Source organism: Canis aureus, chromosome 12, assembly GCF_053574225.1.
Source record: "Canis aureus isolate CA01 chromosome 12, VMU_Caureus_v.1.0, whole genome shotgun sequence".
Lineage (NCBI taxonomy): Eukaryota > Metazoa > Chordata > Mammalia > Carnivora > Canidae > Canis > Canis aureus.
This window is the reverse complement of record NC_135622.1, coordinates 13,154,444-13,176,755: the sequence shown is the minus strand read 5'-3', so window position 1 is coordinate 13,176,755 and position 22,312 is coordinate 13,154,444. Positions and strand designations below refer to the sequence as shown.

At 36.6% G+C, this 22,312-nt stretch overlaps 1 protein-coding gene across 5 annotated transcripts in view; it reads right to left on the bottom strand.

The window, feature by feature from the left end:
- The window catches only part of PHTF1 (putative homeodomain transcription factor 1), a 43,753-nt gene that overhangs the window by 11,270 nt on the left and 10,171 nt on the right, over positions 1–22,312 (bottom strand). For 4 of the 5 annotated variants that reach the window (XM_077842819.1, XM_077842814.1, XM_077842815.1 and 1 more), the window contains exons 4-11: positions 13,183–13,252; positions 12,343–12,501; positions 6,720–6,876; positions 5,159–5,293; positions 2,640–2,799; positions 1,588–1,761; positions 1,393–1,482; positions 162–383 (exon numbers count right to left, since the gene is read on the bottom strand). In XM_077842819.1, the coding sequence (XP_077698945.1) occupies positions 162–383; positions 1,393–1,482; positions 1,588–1,761; positions 2,640–2,799; positions 5,159–5,293; positions 6,720–6,876; positions 12,343–12,501; positions 13,183–13,252 (1,167 nt within the window). The remainder of the gene's footprint in view (positions 1–161; positions 384–1,392; positions 1,483–1,587; positions 1,762–2,639; positions 2,800–5,158; positions 5,294–6,719; positions 6,877–12,342; positions 12,502–13,182; positions 13,253–22,312) is intronic. The other variant, XM_077842818.1, reaches the window with a different exon arrangement.

Here is a 22,312-nt window from a genome sequence, read left to right as displayed (position 1 = left end):
TCTTCACTTTCAAATTATGCTGAATTTCCTCATCTCTAAATTAGAGATAATAATAGTATCTATCTTATACAATTATTATAAAGTCAAATGAGATAATATGGTACCCAGCACATGCAAATATATAGTACATATTGGCTATTATTACCATCACCTTTACAGACCTGCTGAAAAACATCTTCTTTGGGGTCACGTTTGGTCCCTGAGTGAAGGGTATTCACATGGGCCCCCTCACTGTCACTGGTGACAGATGACCGGCACTCTGGGCCATGCAGCAGGTCGTCCCATAGCATATCCTCAGTCTCCGAGTCATGGCGGGTGCTTTCGGAGTCTCTTCTTGACATGTTGAGGCTTCGAGAACCACCACTCATGCCAGACCTAGAGCCCTTTAAAGGAATACAGAAAACCAAAACTGTATCTTTATCTTCATTCATTTTTAAAAGCAATCATATATCTGAAATAAAATTAAGACAAATTATCTGTGGTGATGGCTGGCAAGCTTTCTTAAGTTGACCCCATGTAGTCATTTATTCACAAAGCTTCATGTTACAATTAAGACATTTTAATATGTAAATGTAAAACTGTGATGACTCTCTACCAAGCAGGACTTTAAAAGGACTTCCTCTAAGAAGTTATTGCCAAATCATGAGATTGTTCAACTCAAGTTCCCTGAGATGACAGTGACCTCTGCAAGCATATCCAGAGGAACTACCCTGGATATAGGTTATGACACACCCACAGTGTCCCCTACTCTAAATACCATGAGCGTGACTGGAGATCTAGTCATGTCCCAGGGCCTGGCCAAACCTGGAAAGGCTAGTCAGGCTGAGAAAAGGATGCCCGAAGCAGCTCTCCTGCAGTGCAAACATAAATATGCAAGTTTTTCCACAACCCCAACTGCCTTGTCAATCAAAACAAAAACCACACTACCACTAGCTACCCCGCTCACCTCTGAGTGATAATATTCCAAATGGACAACATGCCCGTTAGCTGCATGATGAGATCTGCTTCTCCCACCTCTCAGGGGTCTTTTCTCAAAACTTTGTCTTCATCAGCATCAGTGCCACTTACAAAGGAATGATGCTTAAGAATAAGCTCCATATTCCAAGTAAATATTAGGGAGCCTTCTTGTCCTCTGGGGATTGACGGAGCTCGTGTTGAGCATCATGTCATCTATGATGCCTTTAAGGTTAGAGTCAAAGTGAAATAGAGCTCCTTCCGGGGGTGAGTAGCCATATGAAAGTTGCCAGATGGGGAGACAGACAGCTGGTGGTGGGGGAGGCCAGGCAAATACAACCGCTACTTTAGGATAACCAATAAAAAAGGCAACGGATACCATTATTACTACAGTTAAGGCTATGCCTTGAACAGGGACCTGTCAGAAGGATACATTACCTGACTGAAGGCTGCTGATTCAAACTCTGACTCGGCCAGACTGTCCGAATCCCGTGTAATGTGACACCACTTGGTAGTGGTTTTCTTTACCTGTCAAAAATCAAGCCAACAAACAAAAAGAAAACACATCCCATGTCTTGTTACCATTTAATGATTTTGAAGTCAGTGCCGATACTTTCACAAACGGAAGATTACCTGAGTGTTTAGGTGCCTGGTAAGTATGGATTTTCTGTTCTTAACTTCACAGCCATTGTCACTTGAGGCTCCTTCCACACTCCTACGCAGCATCATCATCTGCGTCCGGGCTTCCCCATCCTCCTCACTCGACAGTTCGTCTGAAACCCCGTTACCCAAATGCCTAAAAGCCTCCTGCAAAGAGAACAGCAATTTCTTCACAGGGGACAGCCCAAAATACTCTAGGGAGCTGCACACATGAAAATAAGCACGTAGAAACAAAGAAACAATCAGAGGGAACCCAAACTGACCCAACCTATATATTACTTGGTCTCAATAAAGAAAAATAGTGAACTTCCTTGGAACTAAACAGCCTCACTGATGTGCTACATAGATTACGTAGAGGTTAGAAGCACAGGCTTGCATCTGAGTCACGGCCCTTCTACTTATTAGTGAAGTAACTGGAAGTGAGTAACTAAACTGAGGCCCCATTTCCGCATCTGAACAGTGATGATAATGAAAGCACCTATCTCACAGAGCTGTGAAAACAATCAGATGACTTAGTACATGTAAAGCGCTTAGAATAGAGCCTGGTTGCAGTAATGGTTCAAGAACATTAGCTATTTTTGTAATTTCTCTAATTTGTAATTTGTTAATTTCTCTAACAAATGAGAAAATATTTCAAGACTATAAAGTGGAAGTTTTAGAGACAGAACATCTCTGCTACACCTAGAAAACAGTTTCCTGAACCCCTACCATATTCTCACTGCATCGCTGGAATACAGCTCAGTAGCCTCTACACTGATCTGTTGATCCAGTCAACCTACCAGCCCACTGCTAAGGCTGGATCAGTAGCCAATGACATAACAGGTTCTGTTCCTAGAAAAGAATAAACTACAGTCTTCATGTGCTATTCTCTTTTGCGTGTCCCATGGCTTTACATTTCACTTACTTGTTACGACAAATTACATAAACCCATTAGTATCTATTTGATATTTCCAGTAGTCTAAGAATAGGAAAATTTTACATGGGAAAGAAAAGATTTTTATATATAGTACTCGTCTAAATCTTACCCTACGGCACTTTTCTCCATCTGAAAATTTTGCTTTCTCTCTTGTTTGCCACATTCTAATCTCTGGTTGACATTGTCTCTTCTTAATGATAGGATGCAGACAACTTGAGTCATTGTCAGTTTCAGTCCCTTTGTTACATATTAATTTTACTTTTTTAATCCTAATTTTAAAAAAAGGAAAAAAAAGATTACTAGCTTGTTTTCTGTAAGTACCATCTTTAATGAAATCATTTGCTTTTGAAGAATTCAAGTTGATCCTTGAACAACATGGGTTTGAACTGCAAGCACCACTTATTTGTGGATCTTTTAAAAAAATACAGTACAGTATTATACATGTATTTCCTCTTCCTTATGATTTTCTCGATAACATTTCTTTTTCCTCTAGCTCACTTTATATAAGAATACAGTAACATAGTACATATAACATACAAAATATATTTTTATCAACTATTCATGTTACTAGTAAGGTTTCCAGTCAACAAGCACCCTTAAGCCCTCTGTTCAAGGGTCAACTGTATATATTCTAGAAATTAAGAAAATTCAGAAATCATATTTTTCAGGCTTTAGCTTGCCTAAGGGTGTAGAAAGCCAGAATACAGATATCTCTAGTTTCCAAAGACTCATCACAATTAATTTTGAGAGTAAGCCTCTTCTTTTCAGTTTTGCAAGCAAGTGGGTTCCAGTCTTCACTTTCCCTCTCAAACACAGTGCCAATGCCTACCTCACATCATCTGTTTATGCCATTCAGAGAATGTCTTCCCCATTCCTGTCTTTCAAAGACCAGCAATTCTTGGCTCCTTCATTATTCCTGTTGACTACTTCACCCCTGAATAATCACTCCATCTGCTGAACTGCATGGCCTTTAGTCAGCAGGTAACCACTTATGATATTTTTACACTGCTGTGATTGCATCATATTCTTATCTTCCTAATTAGATAGTAAAATCACTGAGAACAGGGATGCCCAGTAACCAGCACAACATTCAGCATAAAGAACCCAAACTAGGGATCCCTGGGTGGTGCAGCGGTTTGGCGCCTGCCTTTGGCCCAGGGCGCAATCCTGAAGACCCAGGATCGAATCCCATGTCGGGCTCCCGGTGCATGGAGCCTGCTTCTCCCTCTGCCTGTGTCTCTGCCTCTCTCTCTCTCTCTCTCTGACTATCATAAATAAATTAAACAAACAAACAAACAAAAAGAACCCAAACTAAAGAGCGTAAGTAGGGTGCTTAGATGGCTCAGTCGGATAAGCATCTGCCTTCAGCTCAGGTCATGATCTCAGGGTCCTGGGATTGAGCCCTGTGTCGGGCTCCCTGCTCAGGGCAGGATCTACTTCTCCCTTTCTCTCTGCCCCTCCACCTCCAAATTGTGTGCTTGCTCGCACATTGTCTCTAATAAATAAAATCTTTAAAGTCTCTAATAAATAAAATAGAGTGTAACCTATCTTTAGAAAAGTATGTGATTATACAGGCATTCTCCACTTTTCAAAAGTTCGCACTATATCTCTTTGCTTTTATGATAGACTTATGTTAGGACTGGTTTTTGCTAGCCGAAAGAACTCTGAAGAGGATTTTTGCTTTTATGAAAAAAGGTGTAAGTGAAACTAGCAATCAGCTTGTTTTGCAGCAAGCCAATAAAGAAGCAGCATGCCCTCCAGTGGCAAGGGTGGCCCCTTAGCGCTCCTTCCCTGGGAGCTACCCTCTAGCATCTCAGCATTAAGCTGCCAGAGCTTTCAACTACATCTATGAGCATCCATGCTTTGTCTCAATCTCTTTTGTGCATCTGCCAGCAAGCTATGTTCTAAGGTATCAGACAATCCTAAGAGAGGTTATTTTCTTAGGTCTGAGAGGGCTCAAAAATTTTTCCATATAAATTAATGGTAATTGCTTCTTCACTTCATTCCATTTCGGCCCACAAAAGGTTTCATAGGAACACTCTACTTTTGGAAAGTGAGGGGAACATGTACTTCATCTTCAAAAAAGGAACTGCAAAAGCATTTTGTTTTTGAGTCAAAATCACCAACATATGACAAAATAAGTATTTCTTAGAGTCATACTAGTGTTGTCATGACACTGCAAAATCAAGAAGGAGATAGAATTTCTCTTGGATCCATTTCCTTTTCTGTACTACTTCCCATAAACACCAGCCTCCTGCATCCCATTTCTAAAGAGGTATCAGCTTCCACACTGAAAAACACCCAATCTTTGAAAAATTCTTTGTTCCCCTCAAGATGTTTGTCAATATGGCTTAAAATATTTACCAAGTATTTATATTTCTGTAATCATGTGGTCTAAAATACCATTAAAGATCAAACAGAATGAAACTTTTATGGTAGACTCCTGGACTTATGGATAACCTGACAGACAGTGGAGATATCTGAAGGAAGTAAATCCTTCTAGAATGCTTAAAACTCAGACCACAATTATAATATGCTTATATTGCATTCTCCTAATTAGATTACATACTAGGTTAATACTGACATGAATATATAATCAAGTAAACGTTCCAATGTGAGACTTCTCACCTGTTGCCAAAGAGAGTACCCCAAAAACCACCAATAAAGGGAATAGATTCCAAAGTTTCTACTCCTCTGACTTTATCAGAGGAGGTATTTCCATTTTCTCGGCTCCCATCACCATTGACAGTTTTCCGTAATTTTCTACGAAAAAAAAATTTCAACAGTTTCAGGTTCAAGAACTTTCATATTTATGCCCCAAATATCACTACAGAAAATGATCCCATGGGCAGCCCCGGTGGCGCAGCGGTTTAGCACCACCTGCAGCCCGGGGTGTGATCCTGGAGACCCAGGATCGAGTCCCACATCCGGCTTCCTGCATGGAGCCTGCTTCTCCCTCTGCCTGTGTCTCTGCCTCTCTCTTCGCTCTTTCTGAATGAATAAATAAATAAATTAAAAAAAAAAAAGAAAGAAAGAAAATGATCCCAGTGGGCTACAATGTGAAATGAAGTATAGTGAACTTCATATGAGAATAAATCATGCAAGAATGTTTCTGACTGAAGGTTAAAACTGGGTTCCAAACCAAACTCCTATGCTATCATTGTGTTCAATATTTCAAGAAATGGAACTGATATTCCAAAATATTACTAGAAAAAAATTTTCACACATATGACCAAAAGTCTTTTCAGGAACACTCAAATGCCACCAGCAGAAGGAACAATTCCTTTAAATATGGATGTCAGAAATCTGTATGCATTGGGCACACTTCAGCAGAGAACACAAAATACACCAAATGATCACTTTGCATTGATACTTTAAGCAGTTAAAAGATCTCTTATAAATCACCGAGATACACCACATGTGATTTCCTTAGAAATCATTCAATTGAACAGAATTTTCAAGGAACTCTTTAAAAACATTTTTTTGAAAATAACATTCAAAAATAAGAATAAATGTGTTGAAATTCATTGTACCAAATGAAAAAAATCTTCTTGAGTAACTTTTTAGGGGGAAAAATCTATATATATTCTGAGAGATGATAATATAACTTTTGGAAGGTAATAGACCTACATTTAACTAAAAAAAAACCTTTGACAGTTCCAAAACCACACACATAACTAACGAAAACATGAAGTGAAGTCATTGTGTAGAAAAGTCAAATTCATCTCTGTTAAAAGCTTAGAACACTTTGAAATCATTCTTATTATTTACCATTAAAAAAGGTAAATATATAAAAAAAAGGTAAATATCTTACTAGCACTAATACAATGTACTAACATCCTTGTTTATACAGTGAATTTTCACCAAATTTTGATTGAGACTGTAGTTTGAAGAAGGTTTTCAAAGTCACTATTTAAGGTAAATTTTAACAAAGGACAATACAGCATCACAGATTTTTTTTTTTTCCAGATTTTTCTTTTTAAACAACCATTCTTAATGACAAAATCCCACCTGGGATTGAGAGGTCATGATGATTTCTTAGCATCAGAAAGAAAAGTGAAAGCTAAATGATAATTGAAAAGACACACAAAACAGGAAGATTTTTCATTGTTTTCATTAAGGATTTTGTAAATCTGTACCATGCCCCTCCCAGAAAATACCCAACTAGAAGTGTAATTTCTCATCTTACCTTCTTCTCCGATTTCCATTGTTTCCCGATGGTCTTGTTATCTGAGTCGACACAATTTGACAGTGGACAGTCCCCATGAGTAACATAAGGCACAGGGGTCCAAGGACTTCACTTACATTCACAATAGGCATCAGAATATATAACACGAGTGCTATAACTGAAAGGAAGAGGTTTCAAAATGTAAAACAGCAAGGCCCATCTTTATATCCTGGCAACTGCATACACTATTGCTACAAAAATCTATCGATGTAAAAAGTACAAGGGAAAAGGCACATCATTTTCTATAGTACAAGCCTCTTGCTGCACATCAGTTGAGTGAAAACTTGAAGCCTTAGGCCACAGAGAAAGAGAAGGATGATGCATTTGAAGGATTTGCTTTCCTGGTATTATAATAATCTAGATATTTCAAAAGGCCCTCCACCACAAAACAGCTGGTGATACATATGCTGTATGATACATATACTATAAAGTGCTGTTCTGCTCAGAGGACAGTATTTTCCACGGCCCACACTTATACGGGTGGCAATCAGCAAAGCTGGGATTTGAACCCCAGCACCTGGGCTCCAGAGTCCCTACTCTTAACTACTCTGCTTTACTGCCTCTTCATATATGTATATGAACTGTCCAAAAAAGTAAGTGGTGAAAGAAATAGAAAAACATTAAAGATTGCATCCAAAAGTTCCAGATACAACTTAACAGATCACTTCTTTCAGACTTTAACATAAAGATAATTCTCGTGCTATACAAACTATTCCTACATGGAGAAAAAAGCTAGCAAATTCATTTCGTGCCTTACTACCCTATCACCTAAATATAACATGATAGCACCAAAACCATAAACAGACCTTGCTGGCTTGTGAATGTGGTTATAATTTACTACTGAAAAGCAAGCAACATGAATGGATTTTCCTCTACTTGGCTCACTGCTATAAGTAGCACATAATGGGCATAAGTAGCACATAATGGGCATTTATATTTGTTGAATGAGTAATTGAAATACTATCAAAGTAAATTTGAATAATTCGCCAACACCATGCAGGGTTTATGCTTGAAGGAAAAATCTATCTCAGCAGCTAGATAGAATAGTACATGTACAGACATGGTAGGTACTTACATATTTGTTGACTGAAATGATTTAATCTAATAATTTAATAACATGTAATTTAAATCACACATAATACAAATCGTCTCAATTGACAATTGTGTTAAAGGCCTTTGTCTCTGATCCCTGGGAGGTAACCTCTAAATCCTTGGACTTTCTCAAGTGGATGGAAGTATCTTTGTTATTCACAGTGGGCCCCTTGGACCAAACCTGATAGTTTATGCCAATGAAGTAACTATGGATAGGGGTAGTCATACCAGAAAAACCAACCATGTGACTAGAGGGTTGAGTCTTTGAGCCACATTGCATCAGCCTGACCTCTGGGTGGGGAGGAGAGCTGAAGACTAAGTTGGCTACTTAGCCAATGACTCAACTGGTTATGCCTATATAATAAACTCTCAGTAAAAATTCTGGATTACAAAGCTTGGGTGAGCATTCCTGATGGGCAATAGCCTGTTAGTATTACTGCTACCCATCATGGTGGAAAGGGTACCATATCCCTGAGGATGATGCAAACTTCCTGTTTGGAATCCTTCCAAACTATGCATCTCTTCTAATTCATATAATAAAACTTTTAGTATAATAAAACTGTAAGTAGAGCACTTTCCTGAGTTCTGGGAGTCATTCTATGAATTATCAAAGGGATCAGTACAGGACCCTCAAAACTGTAGCCAGTGGGTCAGAAGTAAGGGTAGCCCTGGGGACTTCCAAAGTGAGGCTGGTATCTGAAGTGAGGGGAGTCTTACAAAGGACTGTACCTTTAACTTGTGAGTTTGGCCAACTCCTATATAGTGAAAAAGCATTCCATAAAAGTCAACATTTGTTCCTGATTTGTGATTAATCTTAAATGTCAATCTCTTCTAAAATACTAGGAATATAAAAATATGTCCCTAATATACTAAAGAGTAAGTCAACACACATCACACTAATGAAGACACTCTTAATCAGAAACAAAAGGACGACCATTTTTACTGTTATTATTTAATGCTGCTCTGAAAATGTTGACTAATTCAATTATAGTAAGTGAAATTTATGAAAAAGGAGGAGACCAGACTTTCATTATTTGCTTACAAAGTGATTGTATAATTAGAAATGTGAGGCAAGCACTGAAAAACTATTGAAATTAATAAGGGTTTAATAAAGTGATTGATTATAACAATTTTAAACATAGACTAATAGCTTTCAAATGTAACAGCACTAACCAGTTGAAATTTATAAAACAAAAAGTGTCATATCTGCAGCAGGAACAAAAATAAAAATATAAATATTTTACTTTAATATGGAAGCACTGAAGTGTCCATTTGATGGATGAATGTATAAAAAATATGGGATACACATATAATGGAGTCTTATTTACTCTTAAAATGGAAGGAAATGCACATGCTATATATATATGAACCTGGATAACATTAGGCTAAAGGAAATAAGCCAGGCTCAAAAGGACAAATACTGCATGGTTCCACTCACATGAGGTATCTAGAGCAGTCAAATTCACAGAGAAAGAAAACAGAATGGTTGCTAGTGTCCTGTGCTTGGGGGAGAATTGGGGAATTATTGTTTTATAGGTATGGGGTTTCAGTTTGGAAAGATGAAAAAAGTTCTGGAGATGGATGGTAGTGATGGTTGCATAGCAATGTAAGTGGACTTAATGCCACTGACTGTATACTTAAAAATGATGAAGATGGTACATTATATGTTATGTACTTTTTATCACAATAACAATTTTTGAGTTTAAGAAGATCTAAGTAGACCTCATAAGAAATAAAAATCCTACAAAGCTTTACTGATATAACAGAAGACTTGATTAAAAGGTGAGATAAAGGGATCCCTGGGTGGCGCAGCGGTTTGGCGCCTGCCTTTGGCCCAGGGCGCGATCCTGGAGACCCGGGATCGAGTCCCACGTCGGGCTCCCTGCATGGAGCCTGCTTCTCCCTCTGCCTGTGTCTCTGCCTCTCTCTCTCTCTCTCTGTGACTATCATGAATAAATAAATAAAATCTTAAAAAAAAAAAATAAAAGGTGAGATAAATCATTTTCTCCCCATCCCCCTCCACAAATAGATCGATGTCTTCATGGGAAGGGCAAGATTCTAATTCCAAAGTATTTTTTTTGTTTTGATTAGGATAAAATAATTCTATGTTATTTTGAAAAAATAAGTAAAAAACACGTAAGAAAATATTGAAAAAGCAGAATACTAGAGGAATACTTTATATATTAAACAAGTATAGCAATTAAAGAAATGTGGTACATATATGAGAATAACCAGACAAACTGATGGTATAGAATATGTGTTTAGAAATAGGCCATGATGTATATGAAAATTTAATATATATAACTTAATGTATCCCAACAAGGAAGAAAGAAATTCTTTAATAACAAACATATGGAAAAATATTTAACTTCACCTTTACAAGCTACCCAAAAATGCAGACTAAATAAGCAAAACAATTTTTTGTATATCCAATTAGATAACAATCTTTAAAATTATAATAATGCTGGTCAGACTGTGGTAAAACAGGCACTCTCAACCACTACTTTCCAAAAGAAGTATGCCACTAGCAATTTCATTTTATGTACTAAGATCCTTATAATGTTTATATTCTTTTATCTCTTAATTCTATTTCAGAGAATAAATTCTAAGGAAATAACATAAAATATGGAAAATTTTGTTCACAATGTCATTATTAATAGGGGAAAAATACCCAGGAACAATCTAAATGCTCACAAAATGGGAACAGTTATGTAAATTATAGTACTTTTATACAGTGGAATATTAAGTTGCTGTAAAAATGATTTATGGTGAATCCATATGAGAGACTCATACAGACATGAAAATGATCATTTTAAATGATGGTGTATCCATGTGATGGAATATTATGCAGCCAGTAAAATGACAGCTAGTTAATTACAATTAAATAAAACTAAAAATTCAGTTCCTTATTCACACTAACCACATTACAAGTACTCAACAGCCACCTATGACTGGGTAGTACAGACACAGAATGTTTCTATCATCACAGAAAATCTGTTGGGACAGCACTGTCACAACTTTAGAAAATTAAAGAGATTTGTAAATTCATACACTTATCTTTCCCTCTAAAACTTAACCCCCCAAAACCAATGCAGATAAAAGAAAACAAAAATCGCCCCAAATCCTTCCACCCCAACTCAACCTTAACCTAACTCTGTTTTTTTTTTATTTTTTTATTTTTATTTATTCATGATAGGCACACAGTGAGAGAGAGAGAGGCAGAGACACAGGCAGAGGGAGAAGCAGGCTCCATGCACCAGGAGCCTGACGTGGGACTCGATCCCGGATCTCCAGGACTGCGCCCTGGGCCAAAGGCAGGCGCCAAACCACTGCGCCACCCAGGGATCCCACCTAACTCTGTTCTAATTCATGTCTTTTTGCTCACATATTACCATAGTGTATACGTGGTCCCATTTCAAAAAGTATTCCTGGGAGGCAGTAGCCACAAAGTGGTAAAGAGAATGTGCTGGGTTCCCTGCACATAGTGAGAAGTGAAAAGCCAACATCACGTAATTGTGTAATACAGAGATTATAATAGATTCCTGGGGAATGGTAGGACTATTTAGAAAGTATAGATAGGGATGGCCTCCTGGGCAAATTCCATCTGTGCTCAGATCCTAAAGATTAAAAAGAAGATAGTCATGTGAAAAGCCTGAAGATTGTTTCAAACAGAAGGAAGAACTCTATGCAAAGCACAGATAAAGGGCCATTATGCCTACAGCAGGCAAGGAGGAGAGCCATAAAATGGACTTTGGGCAGGTCAGCAGGGAAGAGATTATGTAGGGTGCTGAAGGCTGTGGTGAGGAGTCTGTATTTTAATCCAAGGCAATAAGAAGTCTCTCAAGGGTTTTAAGCAGGAAAATGGCATGATATAGGTTCCACTGTAAAATATTTCTGTGAAAAGAATGGTTGGGAGAAAGGAGGCTCAAAGTAGATTATTCCAGTGGTCTAGGCAAAGTGATGTTGATGTTGTGGACCATGATGGGGGAAAAAAAAATCCAGAGTTCCATGTTAGATATGATAGGTTCAAGATACCTATTAAATTTTTATAGAGAAATGCCAAAAGCAGGCAATTAGATTTATGAGTCTGAAGTTCAGAAGAGAGGTCTGGCCTGAAGATAGAAATTTGAGAATCACCAGTTTATCAGCTATATTTAAAAATGGGGTTTGATGATAGTATGGAGAGAAGAGAACCCAGGATCTAACCTTGAGGTAATCCAATATTCAAAGGTCACACAGAAGAAAAGATTAAAAAGGCCTGGTCAATGAAACAGGTGGAAAGAAATTCAAGAGAGATGAGTTAGACAATTATGTTTGCTCTCTGTGAGCAAATAAATCTAAGATGATCTCCAAATGGTGTACATCCCTTCATTTCTTTGCACTTTAAACTCTCAAATGAAAGGGTAAACATAAGAACAGTAAGGTCTTCATTATCTAATAGCAAAAATAGCAAAAAGAAACTGTCAATAATTTATTCCACCCTTATAATTACCTTGCATGAGGTAAAGCAGTAGCAGCCAAACAAAGATTCTTAAGGAGGTAACCTGAATCCACCAGTTGCTGAACAATGGAAAAAATACAACTCGAACGAGCCCCTTCCGAGTCAGAGATGTCCATGGAATTTCAGGTTTGGCTTTGGCAAATGTTGAGCCTTTAAATATACAATAAAACAGAACATCAAACATTTACATCTACTGTACTAATGCCCACTTGTAACGCTGTCTTAAAAACAGCTGAGAGCAAAAATCACCACATAACCTATTCAGTTAAAAAGAACCCTCTTAGATGTTCATTGAATCTGATAACTTCTTGCCTCAATCACTGGGACAGGAGCTCAACATAAGTCAGGCTGACTCGAAAGCTATGATATATGTTTTTCTCAATTACACAATAGCAGTTTCCAAGTTCATCCCTCATTCACTCTAATAGAAACCATGCCGGGGATCCCTGGGTGGCGCAGCGGTTTAGCGCCTGCCTTTGGCCCAGGGCGCAATCCTGGAGACCCGGGATCGAATCCCACATTGGGCTCCCGGTGCATGGAGCCTGCTTCTCCCTCTGCCTGTGTCTCTGCCTGTCTCTCTCTCTCTCTCTCTGTGACCATCATTAAAAAAAAAAAAAAAAAAAAAAAAAAAAAAGAAACCATGCCATTTATACAGCCACCCAGCACCCCCCAAAAAAGGGAAAAAAATCCTAAGGCCTGAATGATGAGGGACAAATATTCCCTTTGGAAATTAGAGTATATTGTCATATAGGGAAGACATCTAAAAAGAATCTCTAGCACCACTATGAAATAATGCAATAAAAAACATAAGAAACTAACTTTAGAACTCACCTCTGATTAAGTCAACGTCAATCAAGTCTGGTTTTATGTGACCCATCTTTTTTGGTTTGTTTTTGAAGCCCTAGTATAAAACAAAACCAGAGGTAAGGTTAAAAAGCCTTTTTAAATAAAAAAGGTAAATTTAAACATTTCTTTTTCTCTATATCTGACTCCCTTTTACTGGGGACACTTTAATCCTAATGTTCCTTAAAAGAATTTATCATTAAAGTTCTGGTTTTTAGTTTATCAAGTAATGCAAGAACATACTTTTATCACTTTTTAAAATGATCCAATAATGCCAAAAGATCAGGAAGTATAAAATAATAATCTCCTATTCCCCTTTCCTCTCCTCCTGGTTTCATTCATTAAAAACAAATAACTATAATTTTTTTTAAACCTGTTTCTCGTGGTATTTACTTCCATACTGTTTTTTTTTTTTTTAAGTCAGCTCCACATGCAGCATGGAGCCCAACATGGGCTTGAACTCCCAACCTTGAGACCAAGACCTAAGCTGAGATCAAGAGTCAGACACTTAACTGACTGAGCCACCTGGGCACCCCTACTTCTATACTTCTAAATAAGATGCTACGTTTTTACTGCCATTTTTTAATTCATTGATTTTAGAATAATCTATTGACTCCTAATACATAAGCATATGAGAATTTAGGTCTCTTATACAAGCCCACATCATAACTTCCACCCCCAAAACATATATCCCTACAACAGTTATTAACTTTTGATAAATCAGTAATCAGTGGTACGGTGTGATCACTAGGAAATATTATTCCCTGTAAGCCATATTTTATATTCTCTTAATTTATTCTACAGAGTCAGTTAAAATATTTATCATTTTTCAAATACTCAAATGCCAGAAAATGGAGTCCTTTTTTTCTAAAAAAAAAAAAAAAAAAAAAAAAAATTCCTAGAAATGCCCTTCCCAGAAACTTCTATCTTCCTGCAGCAATCAGACTGGCTATCAGACTGGCTGCCCCCTGAGTACAGCTAGCTGTAGTGTAGGACTTCTCACTATCACCCTGACCACTCCCTTCACCTCTGCGGTGAATCTCTAGCTTCTATATCCCATGACTTCCTGGAGCACATCCTTCAGAAGCTTCCTGAGAAAGGGGTCACAGAAAGTAACCTTTTTAAGCCTTGCATATCTGAAAATGAATTCATTTTACCCTTATGCCTAGTTAAAGGTTACACTAAGGTGTAGAATTCTAAGTTGTTAATAATTTTCTGTCAGGAATTAAGACATTGTTCTACTATTTTCTAGCTTCCAGTGTTGCCATTGCAAACTCCAGTGCCTTTCTGATTCCTTTTCGTTTGAGTGTGAATTGTTCCTTTCCTCTGAATCTTCACTTTATTCATGCTGTCCAGAAAGTTCATAATGATATGCCTTGATATGAGTTTTTACATCCATTGTGCTGAGAATCCCTTCTACATGGAAATCCGTGTTTTTTGGCTTTAGGGAAGTTTTCTTATAATAATTATATTTCTTCCCTTCTTAACTTTCTCACCTATTTTCTACCTCTTTTGTCTTTTTGTTCTGCTTTCTGGAAATTTCCTCAAACTCTTCTATTAAATTTTTCATTTTGATTCTTTGGGTTCATTTCCTTCTATTTTCTTTTTATGTTGGAGGGTTTATTCAAATACCTAGTCATCACTGGCTGTTTTTTTTTTTTTATATATATTAGAATGAAGTGCTGAAAATCTGATGGGCTCAGTATTCTACTTCAAAGTATATATCCAAGACAAATGTGTATTTCACTAAATAATGTGTACAACATGTTCATGGAGGAATTATCTATAAGGGCTCCAAACTGGAAACTACCCAGCAACATCAAATGGATGTTGCCCATCAACAGAATGCATAAATAACTATGGTGTTGTACTGAATAAACTATAATTACACAACATGAATGAATCTCACAAACATAATACAGAACAAAAGAAATTAGCCTCAAAGGTGTATATAAGGTATAATTTCATTTATATAAAGTTCAAAAAGGCAAAATTAATCTACAGCACTAGTGGTTGCGATACTGGTTTATCTCTGTTGGTAGCACTGACAGGAAGAGTATATGAGGAAAGCTTCTATGGTACTGCTAATTATCCATCTCTTAATCTTAGTGCTGGTTACACGGTTATGTTCAGTTTGAGAAAATTCCTCAAACTTTGCACTTAAAGCTTTGTTCTGTGTAAGTATATCCATATTTACTGAACACGTTTTACTTCAATAGAAAGTTTTTAAAATTTATTGGAAGCTCTGTGTATATGAGCACAGCTTACAGACTTGGGATTTCACTGCAGAGTAATCAACCAGCTTGAGGGGATTACTAAATGTCAGTATCTGGAGGGATTTTTTTCTGGGTCATTCCAGGCTCTTCGAAGAATTTTCCAGTGTTTTCCTTGGTTGCGGGTTAGGAAGGGTAAAGATTTCTGTGGTGGAAGGTTTAAGATTAAATCAAGGGGCTCACAATTCTGCTTTTAGCATGATTCTTGCCTGTCCTTCACTGTCCACAGACCCTTCTCCAACGAATTTTCTCAGAAGAAATATCACCAGTCTCCTTCCGAAGGGCACTGTTGCAGGTCTTTAAGGGTCCAACCTCTCTGTATAACAAAGTTCATCAAATCTCCTATTTAACTGCCTCACATGGAACTTAGAGCATTCAAGTCCTCTGCCTCTCTGAGGAGTTGTGAAGGGCAAACAACATTTCTCCCGGCTCCCCTAACACTCTCATCCATTTATTCATTGTCTTTTTTTAAAAAAGATTTTATTTATTTATTTATTTATTTATTTATTTATTCATTCATTCATTCATTCATTCATTCATTCATTCATTCATTCATGAGAGACACACAGAGAGAGGCAGAGACACAGGCAGAGGGAAAAGCAGGCTCCCTGTGGGGAACCCAATGTGGAACTCCATCCCAGGACCCCGGGATCACAACCTGAGCCAAAGGCAGACTCTCAACCACTGAGCCACCCAAGAGCCCCCATTTTTCATCTTTTAAACATGTGTTGATTCCTAATCTACTGAGATCTTCTTCCTCAATCTTTTTCCTTGACTTTGTGGACATACCCATTTTATACAACCTCTTTATGAATTCCTTTCATGTAATTTAGTGGTAACTCAGAAAGAAGAGATTATTATAAATGTGTGCGGCCAATCTATCACATTTAACCAAAAATCTAGTCATAATTTTTTTTTTTTCATGACATGAAGAATCCTTTCAGGGCCTTTATCTTCTAGCACTTCAACTTAAAGGAGCTTAATTTGTGATGTTATTAGGTATTCATTTTTCTTTTTTTTTTCATTTTTCTTAAAAGATAAAAATGCATGAGCTTTCACAGAGTACGTTTTACATCTCCAAGTTTCTTTTTTTTATTTTTATTTTTTTATATATATTTTTTTAATATTTTATTTATTTATTCATGATAGTCACACAGAGAGAGAGAGAGAGAGGCAGAGACACAGGCAGAGGGAGAAGCAGGCTCCATGCAGGGAGCCTGATGTGGGATTCGATCCCGGGTCTCCAGGATCGCGCCCCGGGCCAAAGGCAGGCGCCAAACCGCTGCGCCACCCAGGGATCCCCCACATCTCCAAGTTTCTTAAATTAATCATTGTTGCTCCCAAAGGGTGGCACTTACTCAATTTTATTAACATCTAGATAATGGTTTTCACAGGGAAAAGCCAGGGTTTAAAAATCATAACTTTGCTGGGTATTATGAATCAAAAGTAAGTTTGTGAATTATCTTTTGTGTTTCAAACTCCTGGTTTGCCTAACAGTTTTGTTTCACTACTATCAGTAAATAAAACTTTTTAAAAATGAATTTTAATTTCATACTCAATCAACATGTGTAAATGCTAATTAAGCTTTTAAAATTAGGTATTTAAGCATTAAAGTAAAAATTAAAGGTTACAGCCATTTGCTATTTCCCTATTTCAGACATTGAGCCAGTATTGATCATTAGCTCTGTTTAACTAAATAGATGTAGCCAAATAATTTCTCTCAAGTGGATCCTATGTTTCTATCTAATTCAACTACAAACTAAAGATTTTACAGAAAAATGTTCTAAAACCCTAAATGTGATAAAAGTAAATCTAAAGAGGAATCAAAATTTGAAAATTAGACATTTCAAGGAAAAAAAATAATCCTTTGAAAACTTACACACTAACTTTTGAAATATGCATTATATCCATGAGAGTAACAATTATCTTGGCTACATACAAAATCAGAAATTAAAACTTTAAAAATAAAAATATCGCTGTATTATATATATATATATATATATATATATATATATACACACACACATATATATATATATATATATTTTTTTTTTTTTTTTGCTGTATTATATTCTAACAGACAAAGACCTTGTGGGCTTTTATTTCCTTCAAATGAATACCCAGAAAAGGGATGGCTGGATCAAATGGTAGTTCTATTTTTCATTTTTTTAAAGCCTTCATACTGTTTTCCATAATGGTTTACCAATTTACATTCCCACCAGTGGTATGTAAAGGCTCTCTTTTCTTTACATTCTCACCAACACTTACTATCTTTTGTCTTTCTTTAAAGAGTCATCCTGACAGGTCTGAGGTGATATCTCACTGTAGTTTGGGTTCATACTTCCCTGATTATTAGTGATGTTAAGCACCTTTTCATATACCTATTGGGTATATCTTCTTTGGAAAAGAAAAGTATAGCTCAAGTCCAATGTTTCCTTGTGGATTTTCTGTCTGGATGATCTATCCATTGTTGAAAGTGGAGTTACTAAAGCCCCCAATGACTATTGACTATTGTATCACTGTCTATTTTTCCCTTTAGGTCTGTTTATATTTGCTTTATATATATATTTGGGTGCTCCTACATTGGGTTTTTAAATATATATATTTTAAAGATTTTATTCATTTATTCATGAGAGACACAGAGAGAGAGGCAGAGACACAGGCAGAGGGAGAAGCAGGCTCCATGCAGGGAGCCTAACATGGGACTCAATCCTGGGTCTCCAGGATCACACCCCAGGCTGAACGCGGCACTAAACTGCTGAGCCACCCAGGCTGCCCAGGTGCATAAATATTTACAGATGGTATATTCTCCTTTGTTTTCTTTCTTGTTCTGATAGTTTGTTTTTAGTATACAGAAATGCAACATATTTTTATATACTGATTTTGTATCCTGTGACTTTACTGAATTCATTCATTATCATTGTTTTTGGTGGAGTCTTCACAGTTTTCTAAATATTATACCGTGTCACCAGCAAAAGGTAACAGTTTTACTTCTTCCTTTCTGATTTGGATACCTTTTATTTCTTCTTCTTGCCTAATTGTTCTGGCTGGGACTTCCAATATAAGTTGAATGAAAGTGGAAAAATGGGCAGCCTATCTTGTTCCTGATCTTAGTGGAAAAGCTTTCAGCTCTTCATTTCTGAGTATAATGTTAGCTGTGGACTATGAGATCTCTCTCTCTTTTTTTTTTTTTTTTGACAACATAGATGGAACTTGAGGGCATTATGCTAAGTGAAATAAGTCATACAGAAAAAAGACAAATAACATATGATTATACGTGAATTCTTAAAACGAAACAAAACAAAACAAAACCCCAAAACCCCAAAATTAACAAACCACGCTTTTAGGTACACAACAGATTGGTAGTTGCAAGAACTGAGGGTGTGGGTGGGAGAAATAAGTGAACTAATGGGTTTTTCCTCTTAGTTTAAATAAACTGAATAAAAATTACAAGTAATAATAATAAGGTAATACTGGCCTCAAAAGACATTAAATACGATGGACTTAACAGATATACATAGAACATTCCATCCACAAGCAGCAGAATACATATTTTTTCTCAAGTGCACATAATAAATTCTCCAGGGATAGATCATATTAGGCCACAAAAGAAGTCTTAATAAGTTTAAGAAGAATGAAATTATATCAAGCATTTCTTTCTGAACACAATGGTATGAAACCAGAAATCAATTACCAAAAAAGAAGGAAAATTCAAATATGTGGAGATTAAGCAACATGCTACTAAATAACCAATGAGTCAAAGAAGAAGTCAAAAGAGAAGTTTTAAAATTTGAAAACAAATAAAAATGAAAATACAATGTACTAAAACAGTTCTAAGAGGGAAGTTCCTAGTGATAAATGTCTACATTAAGAAAGAACCCTAACAAATAAACAATATCTTAACTTTATATCTCAAGAAACTAGAAAAGAGGAACAAAGCCCAAAGTTACTAAAAGGAAATAACAAAGATCAGAGTGGGAAAAAATGAAATAGAAACTAAAAAGACAATAAAGTAAATCAACAAACTAAGAACTGGTTTCTTTAACAGATAAGCAAAATAGACCAACCTTTAGCTAGACTTACCAAAGGGGGAAGAAAAAGAGGACTCAAACAGAATCAGAAATGAAAGAGATATTACAACTGATAACATAAAAACAAAGAAAGGATTAAAAAAAACTAATATGTACAATTATATGGGAACCAATTGGACAACCTAAAAGAAATGGATAAACTCCTAGAAACACAAGACCTCCCAAAAAACTAAATCAGGAAGAAAATTTGGACAGACTGATTAACAGCAAGGAGATTAGAAAAATTTTGATGATTTATCATCCCAAAAGCATTTGATGAAATTCAACATCCATTTATGATAAAAACTCTCAACAAAGTGGTATAGAGGGAATGTACATCAACATAATTAAGGCCATAAATGACAAGGTTCATTTTTTTCATTCACTTAATTTTCTACATATATATCACTAGTTCAAGTTGAAACTCCCTATAAGTGTTACAAATCTGCTTCCTATATACTCAAACACAACAAATACCAGTTTCTTTTTTTCCCTTTGAAGATATCTCTAACAGTTTTGTCTTCCTGCTTCTTTCTGATCTCAGTATTTTCCAGGCCTGATATAAACTGTCATCCTGGGACATCTCTTAGTTATCCTGGAATTCCCTTTACCTCTCTTTGTGCTGGCTATCCTGATTCCTAATACTATGAATTCCTCTTTTTTGGTTTACTCATTCATTATAATACAGTATATATACCTTCCTGTACTTTCTGAGAGGGTACACAGGTGAGACATTTTTTTTTTGAAACATTGAAGATCTGAAAATATATTCATGAAGCACCTTATATTCAGTTAATAAACTTGAAAAAAAACCCCAACAGTCTGCGGGTTCAGAGAGCATCCATGGTTGTTGAACACATCCATATCAGAAGTGTGACACACCCCAACTCCACAGGGACATAAGCTCCTATGATCTGGATTCTCCCATACCTTGCCCTTTGCAACTCATCTAGCTGTTCATCTATATCCATCATCATATCCTTTAATAAACTGAAAAATGTAACTGTTTCTCTGAGTTCTGTAAGCCACTCTAGCAAATTAATCAAACCTGAGGAAGGGGTCATGGGAACTTGATTTGTAGCCACATTGGACAGAAGTTGTGGGTAATCTGGGGACCTACTAGGTATCCAAAGTGGGGTGGCAGCAGTCTTGTGGGACTGAGCCTTTAACTTGTGGGATCTGACACTATATTCAGGGAGACAGTGTCAGAGTTGAGTGAATTATAGGACCCCCCAGATGGTTTCAGGGAGAACTGCATGGTGTTGGGGGAAACTTCCACATGTTTGGTGACAGAGGCAAAGTGTCTGGCGTGAATAGTAAAAGACTCACGTGAGAAACACACAAGGTAGACTGAACTAAGTTTTTTTTTTAATCAAGTTATGAAATATGATAATGCTCCTTAGTATAGTTGCTAATCACTCAAAAGATCCTTTCATTGATATAATAAAACCCACAGCTAACATCATACTCAATAGTAACAAACTGAAAGCTTTCCCTCTGAGATCAGGAATAAGATACGGATGTCCCCTCTCACCATTTTTTATTCAACAAAGTGCTGGAACTCCTAGCTGCAGCAATCAAACAAGAAAAAGAAATAAAAGGCACCCAAATTAGTAAGGAAGAAGTAAAACTGTCCTTATTTGTAGATGACATGATACTATATACAGAAAATCCTAAAGACACTCCCAAAAAACTATTAGAAAAAATGAATTCATTAAAGTTGTAGGACACAAAATTAACAGAAATTTGTTGAATTCCTCTACACCAATAACTACTAGCAAAAAGAGAAATTTAGGGATCCCTGGGTGGCGCAGCGGTTTGATGCCTGTCTTTGGCCCAGGGTGCAATCCTGGGGACCCGGGATCGAATCCCACGTCGGGTTCCTGGTGCATGGAGCCTGCTTCTCCCTCTGCCTGTGTCTCTGCCTCTCTCTCTCTCTCTGTGTGTGTGACTATCATAAATAAATAAAAATTAAAAAAAAAAGAGAAATTTAAAACAATCTCACCGATGATTGCATCAAAAAGAATAAATCACATGGGAATAAATTTAACCAAGGAAGTGAATGACCTGTATTCAAAAACTTTAAGACATTGATTAAAGAAATTGAGGATGACACAAATAAATGAAAAGATATACCATGGCTTATGGATTGGAAAAGTTAAAACTGTTAAAATATCCATACTGTCCAAAGCAATCTGCAGATTCAGTGCAATCCCTATCAAAATACCAATAGCATTTTCCACAGAACTAGAAAAAAATAATCCTAAAATTTGTATGGAGCCACAAAAGACCTCAAATAGACGAAGCAATTTTGAGAAAGAAAAAACTAAGCTAGAGGTATCAGAATAGCAGATTTCAAACCATACGGCAAAGCTATAGTCATCAAAACAGTAGAATACTGGCACATAAATAGAAACATAGATCAGTGAAACAGAATAGAGGACCCATACTTGTATGGTCAATTAATCTACAAGAAAGAAGACAAGAATACACATGAGGAAATGTCAGTCTCTTCAATAAATAGTGTAGGAAAACTGGATGGCTACATGCAAAAGAATGAAACTAGACCATTTTCTTACATCACGTGCAAAAATAAACTCAAAATGGATTAAAAACCTAAATGTAAGACCTGAAAGCATAAAACTCCTAAAAGAATACATAAGCAGTAAACTTAAGACACTGGTCTTAGCAACATATCTATGGATATGTCTCCTTGGGCCTGGACAACAAAAGCAAAAATAAACAAGTGGGACTAGATCAAAATAAAAAGCTTTT